Here is a 24,135-nt window from a genome sequence, read left to right on the forward strand (position 1 = left end):
CAAGACACCCTACATACTTAAACACGGGTGCTCATCCAAAATCTTTTAAATCATCTTGATAAAATTTAAAGCATTAATGCGTATAGACACATGTCTCTCTGTTTCTCTCTCTGATAGTAGTGGCTTTAATTTCTAAAAAATGTCAGGTGGTAGTAATAGATAAACAGACTCAAATAAAAGTACTCCACTATGAGTAGATGTACCACGAGATGACTAAAAAGAAATATTTGAACGCACCGATAAACTGAAAAGAATATGTAACCTGGTGTTTTACCAGCCGTACCTGAATGTGACACGAAGCAACGTGTCAATCGTCTGTGCGTATTGGTCACCTGACCAAAACCCCGGGTCACGTGACTGATTTTCCATCCTCGCCATTTTGAAATGTGGGAGAGAGACATGGGCCACCTCTTTATGGCTAACGAATAAAACAAAGCCGTTTTATGTGTTGCGGACAAAGTGCGTCGAGCCTTCGCGTGTCAGTGAGTATATTTTAACTGAAATAAAGTCACGCGCGTCTCAGTCACTCATTAACCGTAATAATCATTAAAATGTCCTTGTAAATTCATGTGAGAAAGTGCTAACACTGTGCGAGACTCGTGTGTCTCTGTGTGTGTGTGTGTGTGTGTGTGTGTGTGTGTGTGTGTGTGTGTGTGTGTGTGTGTGTGTGTGTGTAGCAGGCAACAAGCTGTGAAGCTAACAGTGTGTGCCATGCCTTCTTTTTCTCAAATGTCGATTCTATTTTCCTAAGGGTGGAAGTATCTTTAAGTGTTGCAGGAGCTCCAGCCTTTCTGCTAACATTAGAGAGCACATTTGGTAAAGTTTGTATTCGATGCGTCAGTGTGGCTTTGGGGGCTGTGCTCAACTTCATTCTACGAAGGAATGAAAATGGGTGGAATATTTTTAGATCCTGACATAACAGGTGCTCGTTTGAAAGTGGTTGAAGCACATGATGGTGTCTTCACGGAGGCTGTACCGACTGAGCTCACGTTTAACCTGGTGTGTTCAGTCTATTATTGAAGGCCTAGCGTGTATCTGTTGGTGAGATGAAAAGTTATTTGACGGTACATTTTATATTCCTGATGGGAGAAATCCATTATAGTTGACTGAGGTATCCTTGGATCCAATGGACACTAGGTCAGCTTCCATGTAGGATTATGATTTCGACACAGAAGTGTCCACTAACTGTGGTAACCCTTCTCCAAATCTATATAGTTGTGTTCTATTTAATCATGCAGAAGCAGAAGTGGAAGAAAGAGGAAGGTCAATTGTGGTCTGAAAGTGAGTAACAGGAACGAGTTAGAGCTGCACAAATGAAAGAAATTCAACTACATAGGATGTGACCATTTCCCTAAAGCTCTGTTTGTACACAGATGCACATGGTGCACGTGTTGCCATGCCTGTTTGTTGACCTGCAGTCATGCCACCCATATATAAATTCTCCAGTAATTACAACTCAGATCCATGTTCTATTTATATTAAATACATTTCTAAATAGAGTGGCTGAAACATTAGAACCACCACTTCTTATAGTGCAACAGAAGAAATATCAACTTTCTGACAGTTTCAACTTAAAAACTCAGAAATTGACATTGTCAAAGTAGAATTCAAAAATGCATTAGATATGATCGACTTAATCAGCCATTGAGTTATTGAGAGAAAAAATATGCAAAATAACTTACGTAGCAGTAATAAGAAGAAAAGTATTATGTAGTACCAATAGAAAAACCGACAATGTCTGAGCTTATCATCACTAGTCTTTAATAATTTATACGTTTCTGGACTCATCCTTTGGTGTCTCATAGATGCATGAAATGGTTTGCATCAGCATGTGATGCACATGACTTGACCTAATAAACTGGAGAGAAAACCTTTTTATATGTGATATCTCTGCTATACTGCTTGGACTGTCCTGTGGCTCTGTGTCACTGGAGGCTTTGACAGCACCTCTCCACAGTAGAATAAGTTGTAATGTATATGTATAGTAAAAAGAAAAATGTAAAAGTGTCAAAAAATGCAAAACCAGCTAGTCTTCAAGGCAACGAGACCAATTGTCGTCGGAATGTTTTTTTTTTAAAATAAATTGTAAGTGTGTGACTATTTGTCTTTCATTTTTGTGACATATGGTTATGGCCAGCACCTGAATTTTGGTGTTCACTTTCACTGGAACTGTCTTTTTGATTCTGCTGATACTTTAGCCTCTGTCATTGATATTGTTATGTAACAACAGCGAGTAAGAGTAAGTGCAAATTGCCTGATCCCAGCATGAACCACCCAGAATGCAGCAAAATGTCATATTTAGGTAGATATCATCACAATGTGCTGATATTGTCAAGGCTTTTTTTATGTTGCAAGATTACATAAAGGCGGGCAATTTTTTTTTAATTTTTTTTAATAATCAGAATTATTTAAGTCATTCAGTAAAAATCCCCAATTTGTTTATCCTTTAAGAAATGATTCAGTCATAGAATATACTGTATTGAAACATAATCTAAATGGATAATTGTTTGATGGACTTATTACTCTGAAACAGTGGTGTCTGAGTAGGCTCTGAGTAGACCATAAGCATTAACAATAAGATTTCATGCTGTCCTTCAAAACAAACTTGTATACAAGCAATATGTGTCACAGGCACCTTGATTCACAACTTTCTGTCTTTTGGGGTTTGTTTTAAGACCTGCTTGAATCTAATTTTCTTTATTCTCTGCTTTCTTACCAGGTCATGGAGCTCAGTGATGTAGCTGTTCTTATTCCACACTCCTCCACTGCCTCTTCTTCAGCCTCCACTCCATCAACACAAGCATCCCTCTCTCAAATCAAAACCCAGCAACCCGTAGAGGAGGATTCCACCTATAGATGCCAGCAGAAACAGGCTCCGGATTCTCTTATCCAAGTCATTGAGAAGCTCAGCAAAATTGTGGAGAAGCGGCCACAGCGCCGCTGCACCTTGGCTGGACAGAAAAGAGCACTCCAACAGACGTCTCCTGCTGGTGAAGGAGGAGGTGAGGGGGGGACAAGGAGGAGCAGAGGAGGCTCTCCCTGTAGGAAACTTAACAGAAAGGATGAGGAAAGATTAGATGTTTCTCCATCTGTGTCAGGTGACAATAATAACAATAACATCACTTCTACGGTAAAAGACGTCGCCAGTGACACCAGCAGCAGTGACCACAAACAGACTGTGACATGCTATCAGTGCAGCCTTTGCCCATACCTCTCTCAAACTCTGCCCCTCCTGAAAGAGCACCTGAAACAGCACAATGAGCACCACAGTGACCTCATCCTCATGTGCTCCAAATGTCACTTTACCTCCAGAGATCAGGGACAGCTAGAGGAGCATGTTGGACTGCACTTAAGCAACAGAGGCGACCTCAAGCCGAACTCCTCTCTGTTGGATACGTGCAGTGAGGGAAAGGAAGAAGTTTTAAGAAAGCAGGACTGGGACCGGAACAAGAGTGGGGGCAATGTGGAAGCCAAGGTCATCAGAAGCTCAGTGGACAGTTCTAAGGAGCTGCCACAGAAGAAGAAATGGTACAGCTATGAGGAGTATGGTCTATACCGCTGCCTGATTTGCAGCTATGTGTGCAGCCAGCAGCGAATGCTCAAGACCCATGCTTGGAAGCATGCTGGCTTGGTGGACTGTTCTTACCCCATCTTTGAGGATGAAGATGAGCTTTTGGCAAGGAGAGAGCCCCAGGGTACAGCTAATCCTGCTGCACCAAGAGAGGAAATAGTTGTTCTTTCCCCACTTCCCCAAGACAAAAGCCTTCCAAAGCTCCCTTCTGCCTTCAAGCTCCAGCTCTGCATGCCATTGGCTGTTGACGGTAAACAAGATGTGTTGAATCCTCCAGTTTCGAGAGTCAGTGAAAATCCAGAAACACAGGAGGAGAGAAGTGTGTTCCCTGTCAAAGGATACATGACCTCTGAGGAGCCCCTGCTGGAGGTGCAGGTGATGACCGATGCTGAAACAGAGGTTGAGATAGACAGTCACCATGATAGCACCTGTATCACAGATAGCTTATTGTCATCAGCTCAGAAGATTATCAACAGCAGTCCTAACAGTGCTGGCCATATCAATGTGATTGTAGAACGCCTTCCTTCCGCTGAGGATACAGTCATGGCAACTAACCAAATGCTTCTCAGCCCAGATGTGGACAGGGACAAGAGCTTACTGGATGCAGAAGAGGAGGAGCAGGACCGTGTGGGTGATGGGAGCAGCGAGGTGATCCTTGGTAGCACTAATGACAGCCAGCCATTAGTAGCTGATATCAAGTCCTCCTTCACTTTGAATAGCAGCTCTCCAAGGGATGAGAATGTCCCCCCAGCTGGTCGCAAGAGGACTCATTCTGAGTCTCTCCGCCTTCACTCACTGGCTGCTGAGGCCTTGGTAGCCATGCCTATGAGAACCCCTGAACTACCTACCTCAAGCACGAAGGTGAACCTAAAGACAGTTACAGCCCGGGCACAGAGCCCAATCATGGGACAGAAACTTATAGAAGTGAACACAGCTGACCAGAGGGCTTCTGATGTAGGCACAACAGCAGCTCTACTGGACTTGAAACTTCATAGCAAGGAAAGCAATGAAGATTTGGGGTCCCTAGCCCTTGGCGAGGGAGATGAGGAATGCCCCGCCACTAAAGCTGGCATCAGCCTGTCGCTACTTACAGTCATTGAAAAACTGAGAGAGCGCTCAGATCAGAATACTTCTGATGAGGATATCTTAAAAGAGCTTCAGGACAATGCTCAGTTCCAAAATGGAACTGTGGCCAGTGTGGTCACTGGTAATGGAGCTGGGAGCTATATGTGTAGCATCCCAGATGATGGTGGCCTGGTTGACTACATCCCTGGTAGTGAAAGGCCATACAGGTGCCGCCTGTGTCGCTACAGCAGCGGCAACAAGGGCTACATTAAACAGCACCTACGGGTACATAGGCAGAGGCAGCCTTATCAGTGTCCCATATGTGAACACATAGCTTCGGACAGCAAGGACCTGGAGAGTCATATGATCCACCACTGTAAGAGCAGGACGTACCAGTGCAAGCAATGCCAAGCTGCTTTTCACTACAAGGTAGGATCCACATTGACGAGTATTTTAATTTGGTTATTTTTTTAATGTAGTCTAGTTGTGAAAAGTATCATATTGTTTGAAAATGTATTTAGGCATTTGGCGTTTCTGGTAAAATATTATTTAAATAGTCCAGAAAGAAGTGCCGACCTTGTTGAGATGCACACTGCACAGCGTCTGTGTTAGTGTGTCTATGGAAATATAATTTAGCCTCCCTTGTACCAACAGCTGATGCTTCACCAACAACTGGATGTTGTCGTGTTGTTCAAATTTGATATCACCATCAGTTTTTTTTTCCCCCTAGTAAAACTTTCAGACGTGGTGACAAAGGGCGATGATGGTTTTGCATGTCCACGCTGTAATATTCCGTTATTTATTCCTCCTGCAACATGAGACTTTTAGTTAGTGGCTTCCATGTAAAGGTCAAGTAAAAGAAACTACTTCACAGTAGAAGAAGGTAAAACAATCTAAGAAAAAAAAAAGAGAAAAATCCACTTGATGACCTAAATGAAGTATATTTTAGATAAAACTGTAATGAACTCTTCGGTTGGTGCAGACTGGAATTTGAACTCCTCAGCAATTTGACGCGCTAATTTTCTCATCATGAACACAGTGTGTATGACTCATTGTTGCTCTTCATTTTTCTTTTTTAACCATTTCATCATTGTGTAAAAATTCTCCCACTACAGGCCCTTTACTGATATTCTCATACTTCCTAGTGGTCTCCTTGCACACTGTTCCCGAGGTCTGTTTTTTTTTTTTTTGCCCCTTAACAGGAGCAAATGAAAATGAATGACCCTTGGTTTTATAATTGTGGGTGTTGCCGTGCTTACATTAGCATTATGAACAAGCAAATAACTTACTTTTTATTGTTAGATATTTACTCAAACTTCATTAAGACACTGACCTGCAACGGTTTCTTCGTGATTAGATATGTTAAGCTATTCAAGACTGACTACTGACCACATTCCTGATTACCTCAGATCAGATATGTCACTGCCCGAGGTGGGAATCGGACTTTGAGACATAAAGCACATTTGTAATTAAAAGATTTGTATGAATTCTTTTAGTTTCTAATACTTTATATTAGTTTGGGAATGGTGAATTTTCTTCATATTGTTGTTGTTGGTATTTTCGTATAATTGGCTTGTGATATTGTACAGGCAATAAAACACTGACAAATGTCACATACACTCACTGGCCACTTTATTAGGTACACCTGTACAATTTAATGGAATCCAATAAAACAACTCTGCCATGAATCCTACTTTAACAATGTTATAGTTTCTCATTTGCAACTTACAGAAAGGTGATAAATAGCATTTTGCAGAGTAATACTGGAGTGCATCATGGAAAGAGGTGTTTCTAAAGTTTTGGCCACTCTGTCACGCTTCATGAATGAGGTGGCCAAAATATTAGAACCATGTCTTAATATAATGCACTCCAGTAGGACTTCACCCACTATGGCCTCAACCACAATGCTTGGTGCATTGCTGCAGTGAAGGTTTACCTAAGTTTGATGATACAGGCACATGTAATAAAATGATTCCGCTGTTATCCTGGTGCTCCAGTGCTAATCTGTTGAGGAGATTATTACTTTACCACATTTAGTTAAATAAAGTGATAAAGAGCACTTTCAATTTTGTAGAAAGAAGGCCGACCAACTTATATTTCTGCTCTGACTGCCCTAAGAGAATTAAATGTGGATTGTGGATCTGTGGTGATCTGTGGATCACAAGCAGTTTAGGATGTCAGCATATATATTCTCATTTCGTTGTGAAGAAATCTTATTGGTTGCGTGTGCTTTCTTTGCAGAGTCAGTTGAGAAATCATGAAAAGGAGCACCATAGCTTAAGCAGTGACATAGAAGCTCTCACACCTGCCAATGTGCTGGAAGCTGTGGACGTAACTGATGAAGGTAAGAGGTTTTATGGCCTTTTGATGTTTTAACATGCATTGTTACAAGATATTTGTTATTGATAGGAAAAAGCACCAACAATATTTAAATAACCTGTCTGTCATCCATGTATGGCTATCCCAAAGGTGCTGTTCAATTGTAACTGAAAAATATATCTCCCAACTGAAAGGTTTCTTCAGTTTGAACTTGAGTTGAGAGTCATCAAGATTTTAAAGTCTTTGTGGTCTGTAAGTCTACTACTCGATAACTTGCTGTTTACCACAGGTTGTGCGTAGACCTTGACCACATCATCTGCATCATTGTTCACATACAATCCTCCACACATGCACAAAGTTTCACCACAAGGGGGCAGACTCAGGCCTAGTCATCCCTTACTGACAGCAGCATTTCTTCTTCATGAACTTGCACTTTTACACAACATAAACCAAAGACATGGCAAAACGTTAAGAGGATAATAAAAAGGTCATGGCAGAGAAAACAGCAACAACATTAATAGAAGGTGTGTAGATGTGGGTTGTTGCAGACTGTAAATACTGTAATTGTATCATTTGTACCAAAATGTGCATTGTTATTTTGTTAGGTTTAGGGTTACGTTTGCACCCCTCTACCTTTGAATTGCACGTAGGAGGATAGAAACCTAACTCTAAATCTAACAAAGTAGGAATGCACCTTTATCAAGTACGGAGCAACATTGTAAAGCGCTTTGCATAACAGCGCTATATAAGTGGCCATTTACCAAATATTGTTTTATCATCAGAAGTCACAAAATTGGTCAAGGTTGAAAGAAATTTAGAGCAAAGTGAATAATAAAACTGTGAAAATTAAATCTGTGCGTTTGCATTTCTGTTAAAATATATTAAAATTAACACTTAACTGTGGTTATTTTCAAAATAATTCATATTGTCCACAATCACCATAAAGATGTTTAAGCCAATGACGGCCAACAATGAAGGTCAATGGCACCGATGAACAAGTTTATCCAGGCTGCAGGCCTAAATGTGAATAAAGAAAATCAGTGTTGGCTTACGCATCTATATGATGATTGTGGACAATAGGATTAATTTAAAAAAATGACCCAATTTAGGTTGATTCTTTTTACCATTTCAAAATAAGGTGATGCAAAACTTTACACCCAACTGTACACTGGGATAAACAAGACATCAAAAATAAAAGGCAGAACAGTGCTCATCAGAGTAAGACTGAGAGGTCCATCTGCATTTAAATGACAAGGGTCACTACTTTATAGACATCAATGCCAAAATTGTGGACAGACGAGACAGATGGTTAATGTCAAATTGGAACGGACCCTCTGTAAACCGAGTGAATGCACCACTTCTTTCTCATCTCTCCAAAGCTGTTTAGCTGTTCACACAATGGCCAGGTAGGACAGCAGCCCACAGACTTAATAATAGAGTTCAAATCCTAGTGACGGAAACCTTTCGGATGAGAGAGGAAACGTCTTTGGGAATGTGAATCCAATTTTCCTTAAACAGCAATTTTTGGGTAACTTTCCTCAGAGGTTTTCGTAAATGCCAGGTTCTCGGTTGTGGCCTATATTTGTATTGTGATATATTACTTGTATTAGCGTTGCTTTCAGATAGTTGTACTCTTTGATTTGTTCTTACTCTTAGAATGTGGTCTTCAGAAGATGTATAAGTGTGATGTGTGCGACTACACCAGCGCTACATATGTTGGCGTGAGGAACCACCGGCGCATTCATAACTCTGACAAGCCTTATCGGTGAGTACTCGTATCACTCGCCATCCAATTACAAGTACAGAAGTTTCCACAGGCCCTGAATGTTCTGAAATGACAAAACTTTTACAGTCATCCAGCAGGAGCACCTGGTGGTCAATGATTCATTAGAATTCTAATTGTTTTAGCTAAATACATATAGTATTACATATGATGCACTTTTAACAGTACTTGCTGTTGGTGGAAAAATATTAAATTCCATTTAAGTATTTAATTTAGGGTGCGGTTTAAGATTTTGTCTTTGTTTTTTTTTAAAAGCTGCTCTGGTTATTGTCAGGTAGGTTTCTGGTGTATCTATTAGCAGGTCTACCTACAGGAAAGGAACAGAGCGACTATGAAACCTTTTTGAATTCAAACACAGAATTTTTTTAATGTCACAAGTCAGACACATTTTATATTGGCACCAACCTTCTTTCATATCTAGCCGAGTAAATACAGGAATATTGGTTGCACAGTTGAGCAGACCGTGGGCTTCAGATCAAAAGTCATTGGGGCCATCCACAACAGTTTAGCCTAAGCCGACACAATATAGATATGAGGCTGGCTCAGGTTGAGGAGTATTGGTAAGGAAAGTAAAACATTTGAGGTAATGTCAAAGAACTGTAGCTTCAGACCTCATACTCACTATGAAGCACAATGATGTGTCAAAACATGATTTAACATAAATACAGGGCGTCCACAGGAATGTTCACCAGCTTTTTTTGCATTTAACTGTAAATTGATTTTTAATAAGAGAGTTCTAAAGCGTCTGTGTATTGTAATAAGTTGTAAAACAGCCATCAAATAACCAGCTACGTTTAAGTAATGTGTTTAAATCAAACCATGCAAATTACTGAGTAACCAATGAATAAAATATGTAGCTGCAACAAAGCAACATAATTTCCTTCTGGGGTGAATAAAGTCATTCAATTCTTGTATATAAATAATTTAGGAATTTAAAATGATTCAAGAATTGGGTAAATGTGTGTAAACTGTCTTTGCTCTAATTATTTAATAGTTGCATATCTCTCTTATGTTGCCATTTGGAAATCAGCTTTACAAACGTGTTAATTATGTCGCACACATTACCATGCTTAGGTACTGGCTTCGGCATATCTTTAAACTATTAACAAGGTTGTTTTCTGTTGTAAGTGAACATAGCTTTTCATGTTTCACTGTTCCTGTCCTGTGTGGAAGTGTTTTCAGCTTTTAGCCACTTTTTTTAGACAGGGACCGAATCAAAATCTTTAGTTGTGCTATGGTTCTGGTGCATAAGCATTCGCTTTAAGAAAGGTCCATTAGATGGCACTACATGCCTGAGAATGCTCCCCCACAGCAATCTCCTTCTGTTAGTACAGCCACACGCCTCACATGGAGCCCTCGCCGTGGCTTTCACCCACGCTCTGTGTTAGCACTCTGCCTTTGTGTTAACACAAAGCTGCCGTAAGATGTGAACAGAGTTTGTCAGCCCACCGTCACCTGTGCGCAAATGTACAAATAAAAAATATACACAAACTCATAACAGCGGTGAGAAGGTCAGGCAGGATTTAATTGATGCTTCGAGCCAGGATGATCAGCTATCGTTTTAGCCAATGGCAATGAAAAATAATGGATCATCCACCATCCAAGTTTAAATGGCAAAAAACAATTTCAACTTAAAACGTCAACTGATTTTGTTATTGAGCCAACATCCTTGTCTTTTGATCAGAACAGTAGAGTTTAAATCAAATGTTGACATGTGAAGATGATCTGTTTTTGTGTGAATTCTGTTTAAACACGTAGAAGCAATAAAAGACTTCGAAGCAATAAAACACGCTTTTGCAACTGAAACAGCCCTATAGTGGGATCTGTAGGTGTTAGCACCATATAATATTTTCTGTTCTCCAGCGTTACGGATTAGAAATGAAACAGGCTTTTGGTTGAATTTTAAGTGGAAGTCCAGTAGAATAATGACTACAGTTTTGCTCTGTTTATTCATTGTTTCATCTCTGATTTACTCTGCGGAAGTACAGACCGAACATGACAGAAAAATGTGTCCCTGTCCAAGTACTTACAGACCGTACTGTATGTATTTGACACATTGTGCTACATGTAGAGCCTTTCTAGTCTGTGATGTGTGATGTGTCACCTAATTGAGCTGCAGTTCCATGGGGTATCCACTGTTCCTCTGCACTGTGCCTACCTTATGTTCCTTTTTCAGATGGTGTAAGCTAAAAAGTTTTTTCCAAATATTGTACCTACTTTTAACATCATCAACATTTACAATTTGACATTTGCTTTAGCACTAGGTGGGGTTTTCTGATTACTTATCAAAGGTTTTAAATCATGGCTTCACCTGCCTGTGTGTACATTGTGATTTGTTTGTTTCCTAGCTGAGTTAGCAGTTAGGCTTTGCTTGTGTTCTAAGTAAATATGTAATTAGTAAAAAGGACATCACAAAGTCCTCGACAGTTCTCTGATAACTACTTTAGTCAAGAGATTGTGACCCTTCATGAACAATGGTGCTTGCGGTTCACCTAGATTCTAAACACTTGCTAAAATCCAGTTGTGACAAATTTTCACAGTAAAGAAAAAACAAAACCTTCTCAAACACGTTCAGACTACTTCTGAAACCAAAATACAACCATACACTTCGTGCGGGTCATGCTGATGCCCTCTTCAAGTCACTGAAGCTGCAAGTTTCGGAGTTTCCAGCTACAACACCACTAGCCAGAGGCGCATAAATGTTTTTGCTATGATTGAGTAGAAATTTGTTCGTTCAGTTTGTATTTACAATTAGCCACAAGAAAATTGGATTAGAATTCTAAATTGTATGGCACACTTTTTTAGTAGTGACATTTATGTTAGGAGTTATATTATGTAACTTGACCCAAAGCATTCGTTTGTACACGTCTGATTAGATGTGGGGAAAAGGAAGAGGGGGAAAAAAATGACCCGCTCACGTTATCGAGGGGAAAAGCCTTATGCCAGGAATTCAGTGAAACTTAGTGGCCACGGATGCAGCAGTCATTCTGTTTTTAAAGAGCAAAAAAGAAGATTTAGGAACTTTGAAGGACCACTATTATTTGAGTGTGTTTTTAATTCTACCTCCTTTAGTCCAGTCAAGTTGAACTCTGTTTTATTTTTCCCCCTGGTGCACTTCATTGAGGCAGGTCTGAACACAGCAGTCACACTAAAGTGCAGATCAAAACAGGCGCACCTGGACCTTTTACTAGATGTGGTCTCGGTCCAGTCACAAACAAGTTCTGAAGCTTTTCTATTATGTTAAAAATGTGATCCGACCTCCGACCAATTCAGCATGTAATTGTTGAGTAGACTGCTTATCTTTTTTACGCTTTGTTCAGCTGTGTTCTATTTGTTCTCTAGGACAGAACAGGACCTTCCTCCTGTGTTTATTTTTGTGTTTAAAGTATTGGGGGTCTGTACAGCAAAAAATATACAACCCTATGCTGTCTTGGAGAATTCAACGTAAAGAAAGTTGAGAAAATATATTCTTTAACCTCCTTTAAATCTTAACTTAAAGCACACTTTTATCCCATTGCCTTTACTAACTCGCTCACTACTTTTTATATTTGTGTACGTGGGTTGTAAAGAACTTTAACTGTATTAAACTGTATTAAAATTATATGACTGAAGCACTTATTATATCACTGCTTGCTAACACATAAGCAGTAATGAAAATGGAACAGTGAATGAACGGAGCAGCGTTGTTTTGAAACTGTATAGTGAACATATGCTTCACTTAATATTTATGTTATGTATAGGCCTTTCTTGTTTGCCCTTATTTCATTTGCAGGAATCTATGTTAAGATTTCTAGTGCAGACGATTTATAATGTTTGACAGCAAATAAGTGTTGATGTTCCTTATGTCGTTAGCCTGAAATGTGAGGCAACAGTTGCAGATGTTTTGTCAAAAAAATGAGACGCATCTAGAAATTAGCAAGGCCTGTCTGATTTTCCACAAAGGCAAAAATGACCAAACTAAATATTTTGTTTTATACTAATAATATATTGGGGGATTTTTTTTGTTTGTTTTTTTTATAGATGTAACAGAATTCTGTTTAATCTACTAAACTATTAGTCTCCACAGAGACTATCTGCTTCAATAGAATAAAGCAAAATGTGTTTTGTTTTGTTTTGTTTTTTTATTTAAGCTTTTTTCCAGAAATTGTTTTTGTCTTTGGTTGGTCTAATCTCCTTTTTAACATTCTAGCCCCAGCAAACCTCACTTAATAAAGTGCAACTTGTTTTTTTATTTAATTTTAATGCAGTTCAAATGGCCCTGAGTTGCGCGTACCCTCTGTCTGCAGACCTTGTGTTTCTATGTCTTTAAGCAACTAAATGGCCAGTTTCATCTTCCACCCGCAACAGCCAAAGTGCAACAAAGTGGAAAATGTTGTGATTTATTCTTTTCCTTAAAGTAGCAATTTCCTTTCTGTTTTGCTGTAAATCCCTTACGCTCCCTTCAGGCCACAAGTGTAAAGAAAGCAGCAAGATGACCTCAAAAGGCAGCTTGCTCAACATGCCGCTCAATCTCTATGTTTACTCTGCTCTCCCTCCCCATCTGCCAGGTGTTGTAGTTGTGATTTTGCCACCACCAACATGAACAGTTTAAAGAGCCACATGAGGAAGCACCCTCAGGAGCACCAGGCCGTGCAGCTACTAGAGCAGTACAGGTGAGAAGCATCAAACACACGTCAAGTACTGAGAGATGGGATAAGAATAAGCATTGGCCCTGCAAGGTTGAGAATGATGTGCTTGTACCTGGCAAAAGAAGCTGGAGATATTCTGAGTCCACGTGGGTCTAAACATGCATGTGACCACCTTAGTAAACTATTACGGAACCAGCAGGCTGCACATTTGACAAATGGGCTCCTGATTACAAGGTCGGTGGCTGGTGGGTGAGTAAAATGAAATGGAGTGAATACTCTGTTAAATGTGCTCAACCCTAAGAGAGACTCTGATTGCTGATTTCCACTTCACTCAGTACTGTTCCAGCATCTGTACACCCATGTTTTCCCCACAGTCCAAATGGTGAAGGCAGTGTCTTTCTTTCTGATACAGGGGCATTCAAAGGTTTTTACTGTAGCACTTTCCTAAAGTACAGGGACTTGAGAGGGAGATTTTTAAATGATGGGTAAAAATTGAAGCAGCTGAGGATGAGATAAACTGACTTTGAAGTCACTTTCACACCTGCAGTTTTCGTCCAAACAAACAACAAAATAGTTATGTGTTCTTACCTTCAAGTTTAAGTCCATTGTGTGTTGTCTGGCTTTTTGCAAACTGAGTAAACCTTCAGTCATGTGGACTAATAGCTAATTAACTCGCCGCACAGTCTGAGGGGCTTTAAAGGCTAATTCATACAGTCTGTCTGCACTCTGGCATATACCTCTTCATGCTATGACTTATAGACACTTCTATTCAGGTTACATTTTAAGATGTGTACATGCACACATTCCACTTATGTTCCCTTACATAATTTAGCAACTGCAGACTGTATTTATGTCACTGATACCCTAGCGAACCAAGCTCAGGGGAACTCCAGAGGACTGTGTAGTAATTAGGCCTGGTGGTCAAACCATACCTCTAAAAGACCATGTGATGTCTACTTGCCCAGCAACCACAGAGAATTGTTTCAAAAGAAGAACTATACAACCATGAACATTTTGTCAGCAGTAGTGATGATTTGCAAAGTCTACAACACCAATAAGATTATTTTATTTGATCACTTTTTAATTGGCTCTAAATCTCTCACCTAGAAAAATCATTCTGGTGACGGACATCCAGTCATGTTGCAATGCTAAAATAAGTGTATTTATTTAACTCAACTCTTATAACAGTTGGACATTATATCAAGTTAATGCAATTTGTTACAGTTTTTTTGTTTTTTAACAATGTAAAAAAAAATAAAAATGCCTAAATTGAGAACAGTACTTCACCTTCTGTCACTCAAGCAACAGTACCAACAGTGTACCACTAACAACAGTAATGTCAGCTGTCACCATTTTCTTGGACACACCTGCATGTGTGTTAGCTCTGCTTCTCATCAAGCTGTAACTTTCCTGGTGGAGCGTTTACATCCTCTGTTTTAACCGGGCACTTTGTGGAGTTCAGTGATTTATTTCCACACATTGTAATTGTTTTCATTATCCTTTGACTTATTTTAAACATTTATTGTTAATTTAACAATCATAATGCATAGTCATCAAGGTAAGCTCAGCAGACAACTGATATTCTTAGTCCCACCCATCCCACAATACCCTGTTTGCTCTTTAAAGACACGTGACGTTTAATATAGTGAACTTACCTCTTGGCTCAAATCCTACGTTTGTAGTCAGTAGTGAGCTCGTATCGTGACACTTCCATTTTAAAAGCATCACACACCAGTCATCCTTCTGTTCTACTGTAATTATCCATATTGGCACTTGGCTGAAGAGTTTTCTTTCACCTTTTTACATCAAAATGGGTGGTGTTGTGATTAGGAAGTTCTCTTACAATCTAGTCAGTTGTCATAATAAGCTTGTGCCTGAGGTCTTTATATTGAGTTATTTTTCCTTCCACAAGCTTTTAAATACCTGACATGATCCATAATTCCTTTAATTTTGACAAGTGAGTTTACAAGTGGGCCGCAAAGTCCTATTTATCTGTTTTTCAAGCTCACTGTCTGTCGTGGAGTGTTGAGTCAGAATGATTCCTCTTGGTAGAAAGTATCAGTAGGATTAGTAGAAATTCCGGATGCATATTAAATCAACTTTGACTTGATCTGCTCTTACTCTGTTGTTTATGTTTATCCCTTTTGCTCTTATAATTTAATTTTTTTAATCTTACAGGTGCTCTCTGTGTGGCTATGTATGCAGTCATCCTCCCTCACTCAAATCCCACATGTGGAAGCATGCCGGAGACCAGAACTACAACTACGAGCAAGTTAACAAGGCCATTAATGAGGCCATCTCCCAAAGCAGCCGGTAAACAGCACAACTCATGTACAGAAGAGTTTGTACACTGACTTTCTCTTAAGGCTCCATTTCTGTATTTAATCATATCGTTCTTTACTTCGTGCGCCTTTTGTTGAGTTGTAGATTTTATTATAAATGGATACATTGCAATTTTATACATTTGTGTAATCTATACCCACAATACCCAAAATCCTAATTGTTATAAAAGTGTTGTGTAGAAGTCAACAAGCTTCTTGCACCTGGATTTTGGGCAGGTTATCCAATTCATCCATTCATGCATAAACAAAGTGCTTACACATGCACTGAAAAGCAGCTTTGCCAAAACTAGCTGTTAGCTTCAATCTTCTTTTGGGTCTGTGTCTGAAACACAACAGATAAGAATGTAATAACTACTCCCAGGGACTGAGATCAACCAACAGACAAAACTCACTCTAATAAACACAGCTGTCTCATCATTTTGAAGGCTGCCCCAGGATGTTTTTATTTTGAGATGTTCACAGCAGATTGACTTCTGTGGTAATGCTAGGCCATCTCAGTTTCCCAGAAGTTTACAGAGCAACGTTTTAGTACTTCTCTAATGGTGCCCCACACTTTTGACTAGTGTTTGGGCTTTTGGAGATGTGCATTTCAGCATGCCTGGGAGTGGGAGGCAGCGCAATTCAAGATTTAAAATATACATTGTGATGCAGTCATGTATTCCACGCAAATTGAGGTATTAACGTAATCTGCACATCATTCCAGCCCTAGCAGATTTGTTTTTGACAAATCGACAGTGTGAAAGTGCAGATGACTCACATCTTTCCATATTTACCTGCATGTTTAATCAGCCCCTCCAGGGTTTCACAGATGTTTTTTTTTTTTTTTTTTTTTTAATGTGGAAGCCCAAAATGCCTGATTTCATGACAGCTTTTTCAAATAGACATCGTCCTTCTACTGATACACTCAGTCTCTCCTCTGAACATGTCCAAACCACCTCAATCTGGCCTCTCTGACTTTATCTCCAAAACATCTAACATGAGCTGTCCCTCTGATGTCCTCATTCCTGATCCTGTCCATCCTCGTCACTCCCAAAGAGAACCTCAACATCTTAAGCTCTGCTACCTCCAGCTCTGCCTCCTGTCTTTTCTTCAGTGCCACTGTCTCTAAGCTGACCAACATCTCTGGTCTCACCACCATCTTGAACATCTTTCCTTTCATTCTTGCTGATACTCTTTTATCACACAACACACCTGACACTTTTCTCCACCCGTTCCAACCTGCTTGCACTCGCCTCTTCACCTCTTTTCCACACTCTTCGTTGCTCTGAACCCTAAGTACTTAAAGTCCTGCAGCTTCTTCACCTCTGCTCCCTGTAACCTCACCGTTCCACCTGGGTCCCTCTCATTCACACACATGTATTCTGTCTTGCTGCAGCTAAGCTTCATTCCTCTGTTTTCCAGAGCAGACCTCCACCTCTCTAGATTTTCAGAGTACTCATTCATAGCACCTGTCAATACATTTCTTCTTTATCTTTAATCACACTAACCTGCTGCACATCCTCCAATCTCTATCTCTTTGTCTGGCCAACCTGTACAAATCCACCTCTCCCTCTTTAGTTTCCAACCTAACATACAAGTCCTCATGTGCTCTTTGTTTGGTCTTTGCCACCTCTATCTTCACCTTACGCTGTATCTCCCTGTACTCCTGTCTACTCTCTTCAGTCCTCTCAGTGTCCCACTTCTTCTTAGCTAACCTCTTTCCCTGTATACACTCCTGAACTTCCTTGTTCCTCGTCCACTTTCCTCTTTACCAAAGACTCACAGAGTACCCTCCTAACTGTCTCCCTGATCACCCTAGATAGCCCTAGAAATTATTTAAAATTATGTTTTAAATAGAATCATACTGCATCATAGGGAAAATGGATAACTGGCATTAAGTAACTAGAAATTGTCCTTGGTGTTAGGCCTAACACTGTCCAGAGAGCAAAATACAAATATTAGTAATTTCATCTTCCGTGATAATTCCGTCCTTTGTTTCCATCAGAGCTCCTCAGAAGTTGTCTGCATTTCTGGAGGCAGCGGCAGAACGCCCTGCGGTGGCATCCTCAAAGGACAAATTAAGAGGGCCAGCAGAACCATCGACAACTGCAGCGGCAACTGGCCTGTCTGTGGAAGCGTCAGCAGGCCTCCCCACACCCTCCTCCACAGACCCTTCACAGTGGCCCAGTAAATCCCTAAGCCCTCAAGGAAAGGACCCTGCGCAGCCCCATTCTCAGTCCCTAAACCCGCCACACCCCAGCCAGGCCCCTGTCGCCGGCCCCAGCATGGAATACTGCGTGCTCTTGTTCTGCTGCTGCATCTGCGGCTTCGAGTCCACCAGTAAAGAGCGGCTAATGGAGCACATGAAGGAGCACGAAGGAGACATCATCAGCATAATCCTCAACAAGGAGCACCAAACAGAAGAGCAACCCGGCCTCCAAACAGCAGAGTGAGACCTGCCCTTAATATTAACACTGACCCTGTGCTCTTTAAACAAACTGCCGTGTGAATTATTTAATTTAGTTTATTTAGAGCTATAACCATTTCGCAGCAAAAAACACATTGATCAGTGCTTAAGCTGTTAATTATGTCAAACAGTGACGTTAAATAGACACAAAATGTGTCTGTAGGGACTTGGTTTTGATTTCAAGGGGCAAACCAGAGCTCTGACCCAAGTTATATTTTTTTTATTATTTTTTTTTAACTCTACAGGGAGAAGTTCATACCTCACTAAAACACACAATCCCTCAGCAGAAATGGAAGATATTTGGAAAATATCTTCCAGTCGAATTCATGCGACTATAAGGCAGCTCTTTCATTGCTACTGTAATGTTCAATGTGTATTTAATCAGACACATACTCTGGCCTTGTTAAGAAGGTACATGTACAAACTCACAGATGCCTGAAGGCACGTATAGCAGCTTGACTATGATTTAATATTTATCATGTTTTAATTTTGTGCATGTTCAAAGAGGTAAATGTTTAAAAAAAAAAAAGTTTTGTTTTTGTTTGAGTGACTCAAGTTTCACGTGTTGGATCTTTTTATGAAGTATCTTTTATCGAGGAAAGAAGTAGGATGAGTGGACGTAGGATATTTGCAGTGTAGTAGAAAAAGGTTTAGGGCATGTAGACAAAAAGAATTGATCAAAAAGGGAAGTTAGCGTAGGTAGGTTGGTATTTTAATGTAATGGTGCCTGCATACTTCAAAGCTGGGATGTGTCGCGTTGAATCAGACATACCTGCTTTCACATTATTACGGTGCTAGGATCACTTTAATAGTTGTCATTGAAAGTTTTTTTTTTTTAATAGCTAATGAATTTCTGTTCTGTGTGTGCGTGTATATACTGGTATTTTTATAACTATTACTCTTTTGGTTATCAGTGCATTTAAAATGCAAACTATCACATTAGTTTACTGTCGACTTTAATCCAAGCCAGCAAACGTGGCCCCGAAAAAAGGATGTTTCTGACATAAAGTTTTAAAGCCCGTGTTAATATTTGTTTTAGGTATCAAGTCCTTCCATGCAGCTCTCAGCACAGCATAATAATGGAAACCTTATTTGGCAAAGGCTTTGCATTTACTGTGATAGATCGTCTCGCTCTGTAGAGGATATTTGTCATGCACAGTGGATAGCAGGAAGTGGCTTTTCTCTTAAGAGAAAAATGTGGCCCAAATATCTCCTATGATGCGGAATATAACTAGTCGCCCAGTTGCATATTAGGAGCAGCCAAAATAATTATTGGACTTTAATGTTAATCCATGTCCTATTACCTGACTGTGCCAATTTATTTTAGACATGTGGCCAAAAAGATCTTAATGTTTTTATGTTGGTAACCACAGAGCCTTATAGGAAAGGTAAAGTTTTGCCCCCAATAACCCCATCAACAGCCACATCAGAAATATGACAGAAATTGACAAAATAAAAAAAAGCATAGATCCTTGATAAAGATCATTCCTGTAAAGCTGACTCTCACGTCTCAAGCCATCGGATGTATCATGCAATCCTGTTCTTCAGAACAGACCACATTAATTCATCAGTATGCCATTTCTACCTTGCATCTAATGCAGAGAGAGGCTGAGAAAATTAAGATAAAGTGTAATATCCATAATTCATGTCCCCCCCGTTCAGCTTACATAACAGCTTCAAATTGTGTCTGCGTGCCTGTGTGTAGCAGAACGGATAAAACAAAATTAAATCTCTATCTCAAAGACCTGTTACATGGCCCGGAATTCTCATTATTATGGCCGGTAATTATTGTCTGGTGCTTAATTTGCAATTTTGTGCAGCAGAGTGGAGGAAGATGGTGACATTTCTAAAACAAAAAATAAAATAAAAAGACATGTGCAGTAAGAGGTAAAGACTGGACTTAACAGAGACACACCACAGACCTCTTCTTTGTCACATCATACATGGAGGATCTAATTTTAAATTTCCATCACGTAATTATTAAAATCCCAAAATTAATGAGTGACCTTTACTTTAAAAGGATACTTCTGGTTAAACTGGATTGCATTTTCATAAATTTGGCTAATATGTTTACAGTACCATATATAGTTTGAGCAAATCTTTATTGATGCATCTTTTAATTCAGAAAGCTAACTGCTGATCCACTCTATGGCCTCACATGTTCTACATGCTAAGGTGACTCTTCATACTTGCTTTTTACCAATACACACACTGCTGCAATACACAACAGCTGTTTCACATGCGTCATTGTTCACATTTCGCGTGTGTATTGGAGCATTTTAACGTATTACTGCCGCAATGTGCACGATCAATGCTCCAGATGAATGCAGGACATGTGAGGTGTAGTCAACCTTGCTGCAGACAGACGTTTATGCTACCAACCTGAGCAGGACGAATGACCCTGAATGACCTTTAGGCCCAAGCAAACAGTCGGCTGCCATTGTCAGGCATTTAGTGAGCGTTTTTCCTTCTAGTTTGTGATGTGTCCTGCGCTGCTTGCACAAGTCAGATCCCTGTCAAACCATTATGATTCAGTTTAGTAAATCACAAACATATTCCTAATTCAATTAGTTGTCAGTTTAGTGTTTGATTCCGCCCTAAGAAAAAGATGGCTTAGACATTGAGGTTAGGGGTTTAGGGTTAGAGAAAGCCCAACAAGCAACAAAACGCTAAGTTGAGTTGTCCCTCCACAAGGTTGCCATGATGCACACACAAATCTGTGTTTTAAAGCAAGTATATTTGCACCTTAAGGCTTTGGATTTTTCCACGACCAGCAAACTGCTTTAATTTAAATGACTTCAAGTCACATTTTCCTTACATTCCTTACATTACTTCTCAGGTGGTTTTAAAGTCATGATTGTCCCTGCAGCACGGCTCAGTAGTTTTATTTCCATATTGCACACAATCCCCCAGCCTTCGAGCAGTTAGACAAACTTCTCTGGAGCTGAAAATGATTTACAGCTGAAATAATTAGAATCTCTAAGAAGAAGCAGGCACTGTATGTTTAGCAGACATTAGTTAATCATGCATGTGCATGGGGTTGACTCAAAGTAAACTACATTGCGGATTTGTATAATATAGAGTCATGTCATCCTGTTAAAGAGTGTGGCTTACTGATGTGTTTTCACGCTGAAAAAAGATAGAATTTGGATACGCACACTTGTCAGAGTCAGTTCATTGTTGATCTCTTTCTTTTATAAAACGTGTAGAAAACAAGTGGGAGGTATATCTTTAGACTTATCCCGTACGTTTGTACAGCACCCAACTAAAGCTACAAACGGCCCCCAAATTGTACTAAACTCCTTGACAGTTTGTGTATTATTTGAGAATAACAGAATGACTTGACACTGTTTGCAATTATGTGTTTTTATGTTGTTGGAAATGAAGCACTATAGTGTCTGGGGGGGGAAAAATGGTATAATTCTAAAATGCTAGTGGCAGTATTTTACACAGACACACAAAATGAATTCAGATTTATTTTTTTAATGTTAGTTTAAACACTAAAAAAAATGAAGACAAAAGGAAAGGTTGTGTTGGAATTAATATCATGTTAATTAAGTGTGTTGTGCCACTGCTTTGGTAGTAAGTGCATGTAGGTTAAGTGGGATTTTGGTGTCATAAATGGTGCAAAAGTGTGTCAACGCAGGCAGCAGACACTACTGTATAAAAGCATACACCTCTTTTCAATCCAGTTACATTTCCTTCGGTCCATTTTAATTTTGCAGCACAAGGAACGAACCTCTGTTTAGCTCTCTGCCAAACTTGAGTCAAATATAAAAATGTTCTTGCAATGGACACATATTTATTGTTATTGAAGTTAAAGTAAAACTTGTACACCTCAGCAGATTTTTTTTTTTAGAGAAGAAACTCTACAGTTTCTTTTTCATTTAGCAATTTAGTTCTAGGTACAGTTCCTATAAAAAGTTTTTTTTTGTTTATTTTTTTTTGGGGTTTTTTTTTCCCCATTTGGAAGTTTCCCCCTTATATTTCTTTTCAGTATCGAAGCTTGGTCAAAGTAATTTGCCTTGTTTGACTAAAGTACAAAAGCTTTTTTCATTGAAGAGTAAAAACATCGTCAAGTAATTAAAACGTGAATTAAGTGATTGCATAGTTATTTATCCCCTTTAAAGTGACTCTTCTGAATCAGCACAGATGCAACCAGGTTTGGTAGTTACACAATTAGTAAAAGGGAGATTGTTTGTTTTAGTTTGGTCATGAAACGCTATGTTTGTGAAGGTTAGAGAGTAAAATAAATGCAGCATATTTTAGAGAAGCCTAAAGCAGTCTTTTCCATCAAGACCGTGATCCCCAAGCTACACAGCATTGCTTTAAAAACGACAAGCTGATTGTTCTGGAGTGGTCAACTCAGGCCTGGATCCACTTGAGAATTTGTGGCTGGAGTTGTAAAGCATTGTTCAGTCACAATCCCTGTGCAACTTGACACAGCTTGAGCAGTTTTGCAAATAAGGATGAAGGTTGATTGAGTCCCAATGTTGTAACTGTGGGGGAAATGGTGCATTTACTAAATACTGCATTGAAGTGGGTGAGTTTAAGTGATCTAAGCAGTGATGTATTTTATGGTTTTACGGGGCCCGGTGGCATCGGGTTGGGATGTAGAAGGCCACAGGTTTAAATTATACCCCACTGGGTGTGGCCCTGCCCAGCCACCAAGGACCACCAAGGTGCCAGCTAAAATTGGAGGGTTATGGAAGCAAAGGCATCCGTCATTTTAAAAAAAACAAAACGGTGCCAAATAAACTAGGGGAACATGTGCTGCTGTCGCTATTGATCATCTATTTTATGGTTTAAAAAAATACATTGACCATAATTCAGAGTAGAAAAGAAATTAAAAGGAGTAAACTTCCAAGGGCTTTTATAGTCACTGTAGGAATAACAGCAAGCCAAGTATGTTGCTTTCATTCTTACTATTACTTTGTAATGAACACAAATACTTGGTAGTGTTTTTGTATGTATAAGTGTGTACATATTGCAGGAAAATACTGCAGAACCTTAAAACTGACTTTTCTAATATAAAATATATTTTTTAAAGATCTTGTTTAAAAAAAGGAAAAAAAAAAGGACACTAAAGTCCAATTTTAGACTGAATTTCAGCTGTGTTCTTATTTACTGACTGTTTTAAAAAAAACTGAGTGTTTTAAGCTAAACACAGTTTAAAAATAATAATAATAATAATAATGTTGCGTGCATTTTAACCAAATGAGATGGGGAAGATGTAACCTGTCCGGTCTGATTCAATTTTTTAACAGTGGTTCAACATGGAATTGTCTCAAACAGCAGTGTGAGGTTGCTTCATGTCTATTTATTTTTAGAACATCTTAGGCAGTATTATGTCACTACATTGCAATTGTATTTTTGGTAATAAAGAAAAAGTTAATTTTGTGTTTTGTCTCTTTTTATTTATTTAATTCCTCATAATGCTGAGGTCTCGAACTCTGCAGGTGCAACCATTTCATTACAAACCAAAATAGGTTTATTTTTAATTTGACAGATGTTTAGATTAGATTAAACATTATTGCCACTGTGCAGAGTACAGGTACACAGCCTATTAAATGCAGTTAGCATCTACCCAGAAGTGCAAATACATTAGTATTATTTAAAGAAAGGAAAAAGTAAGTGCGGTAAAAATGGTGCAATAAATCTTAAATGACATTGTGTCCTGTGGAGAGTGCACAGTACACATTTGCTACCTTATTGTGTACATGCTAGTTTTGGAAATAGTTGCTTATTTTCATTTAAACATATTTCTAGTGCAGCTTTGTGATGTGAATGCATGACCAGATGTTGGTATTATCTCAATAGGGCAACAGCTAAAGAAATCACCAACTTCCAATTAATGAAAAATGTGTAATACATTAGGATGAGAAGAACCAAAATAAAAGAACCAAGTACTTGGCCCTCAAAGTAGACTTGAAACAATGATCATTTTTTTGCACATAATGGGACCTTTAAAAACCTCAGGC

At 39.3% G+C, this 24,135-nt stretch overlaps 1 protein-coding gene across 2 annotated transcripts; it reads left to right on the forward strand.

Annotated features, from left to right (window-relative positions):
- Positions 1–353: 353 nt before the first annotated feature.
- On the forward strand, positions 354–23,554 carry znf507 (zinc finger protein 507). Of its 2 annotated transcripts, none has more exons than XM_067494962.1 (7): positions 354–482; positions 2,720–5,065; positions 6,878–6,980; positions 8,612–8,720; positions 13,286–13,390; positions 15,545–15,679; positions 17,693–23,554. In XM_067494962.1, exons 1-7 carry the CDS (start codon positions 444–446, stop codon positions 18,138–18,140), a joined length of 3,285 nt encoding a protein of 1,094 aa, XP_067351063.1. In that variant the 5' UTR covers positions 354–443; the 3' UTR covers positions 18,141–23,554. The 2 variants fall into 2 exon arrangements, with proteins under 2 accessions (XP_067351063.1, XP_067351064.1); XM_067494963.1 differs by lacking the exon at positions 354–482 and adding an exon at positions 881–2,085.
- Positions 23,555–24,135: the final 581 nt, after the last annotated feature.

The sequence above is a fragment of the Channa argus genome, chromosome 2, assembly GCF_033026475.1.
Source record: "Channa argus isolate prfri chromosome 2, Channa argus male v1.0, whole genome shotgun sequence".
Taxonomy (NCBI): Eukaryota; Metazoa; Chordata; class Actinopteri; order Anabantiformes; family Channidae; genus Channa; species Channa argus.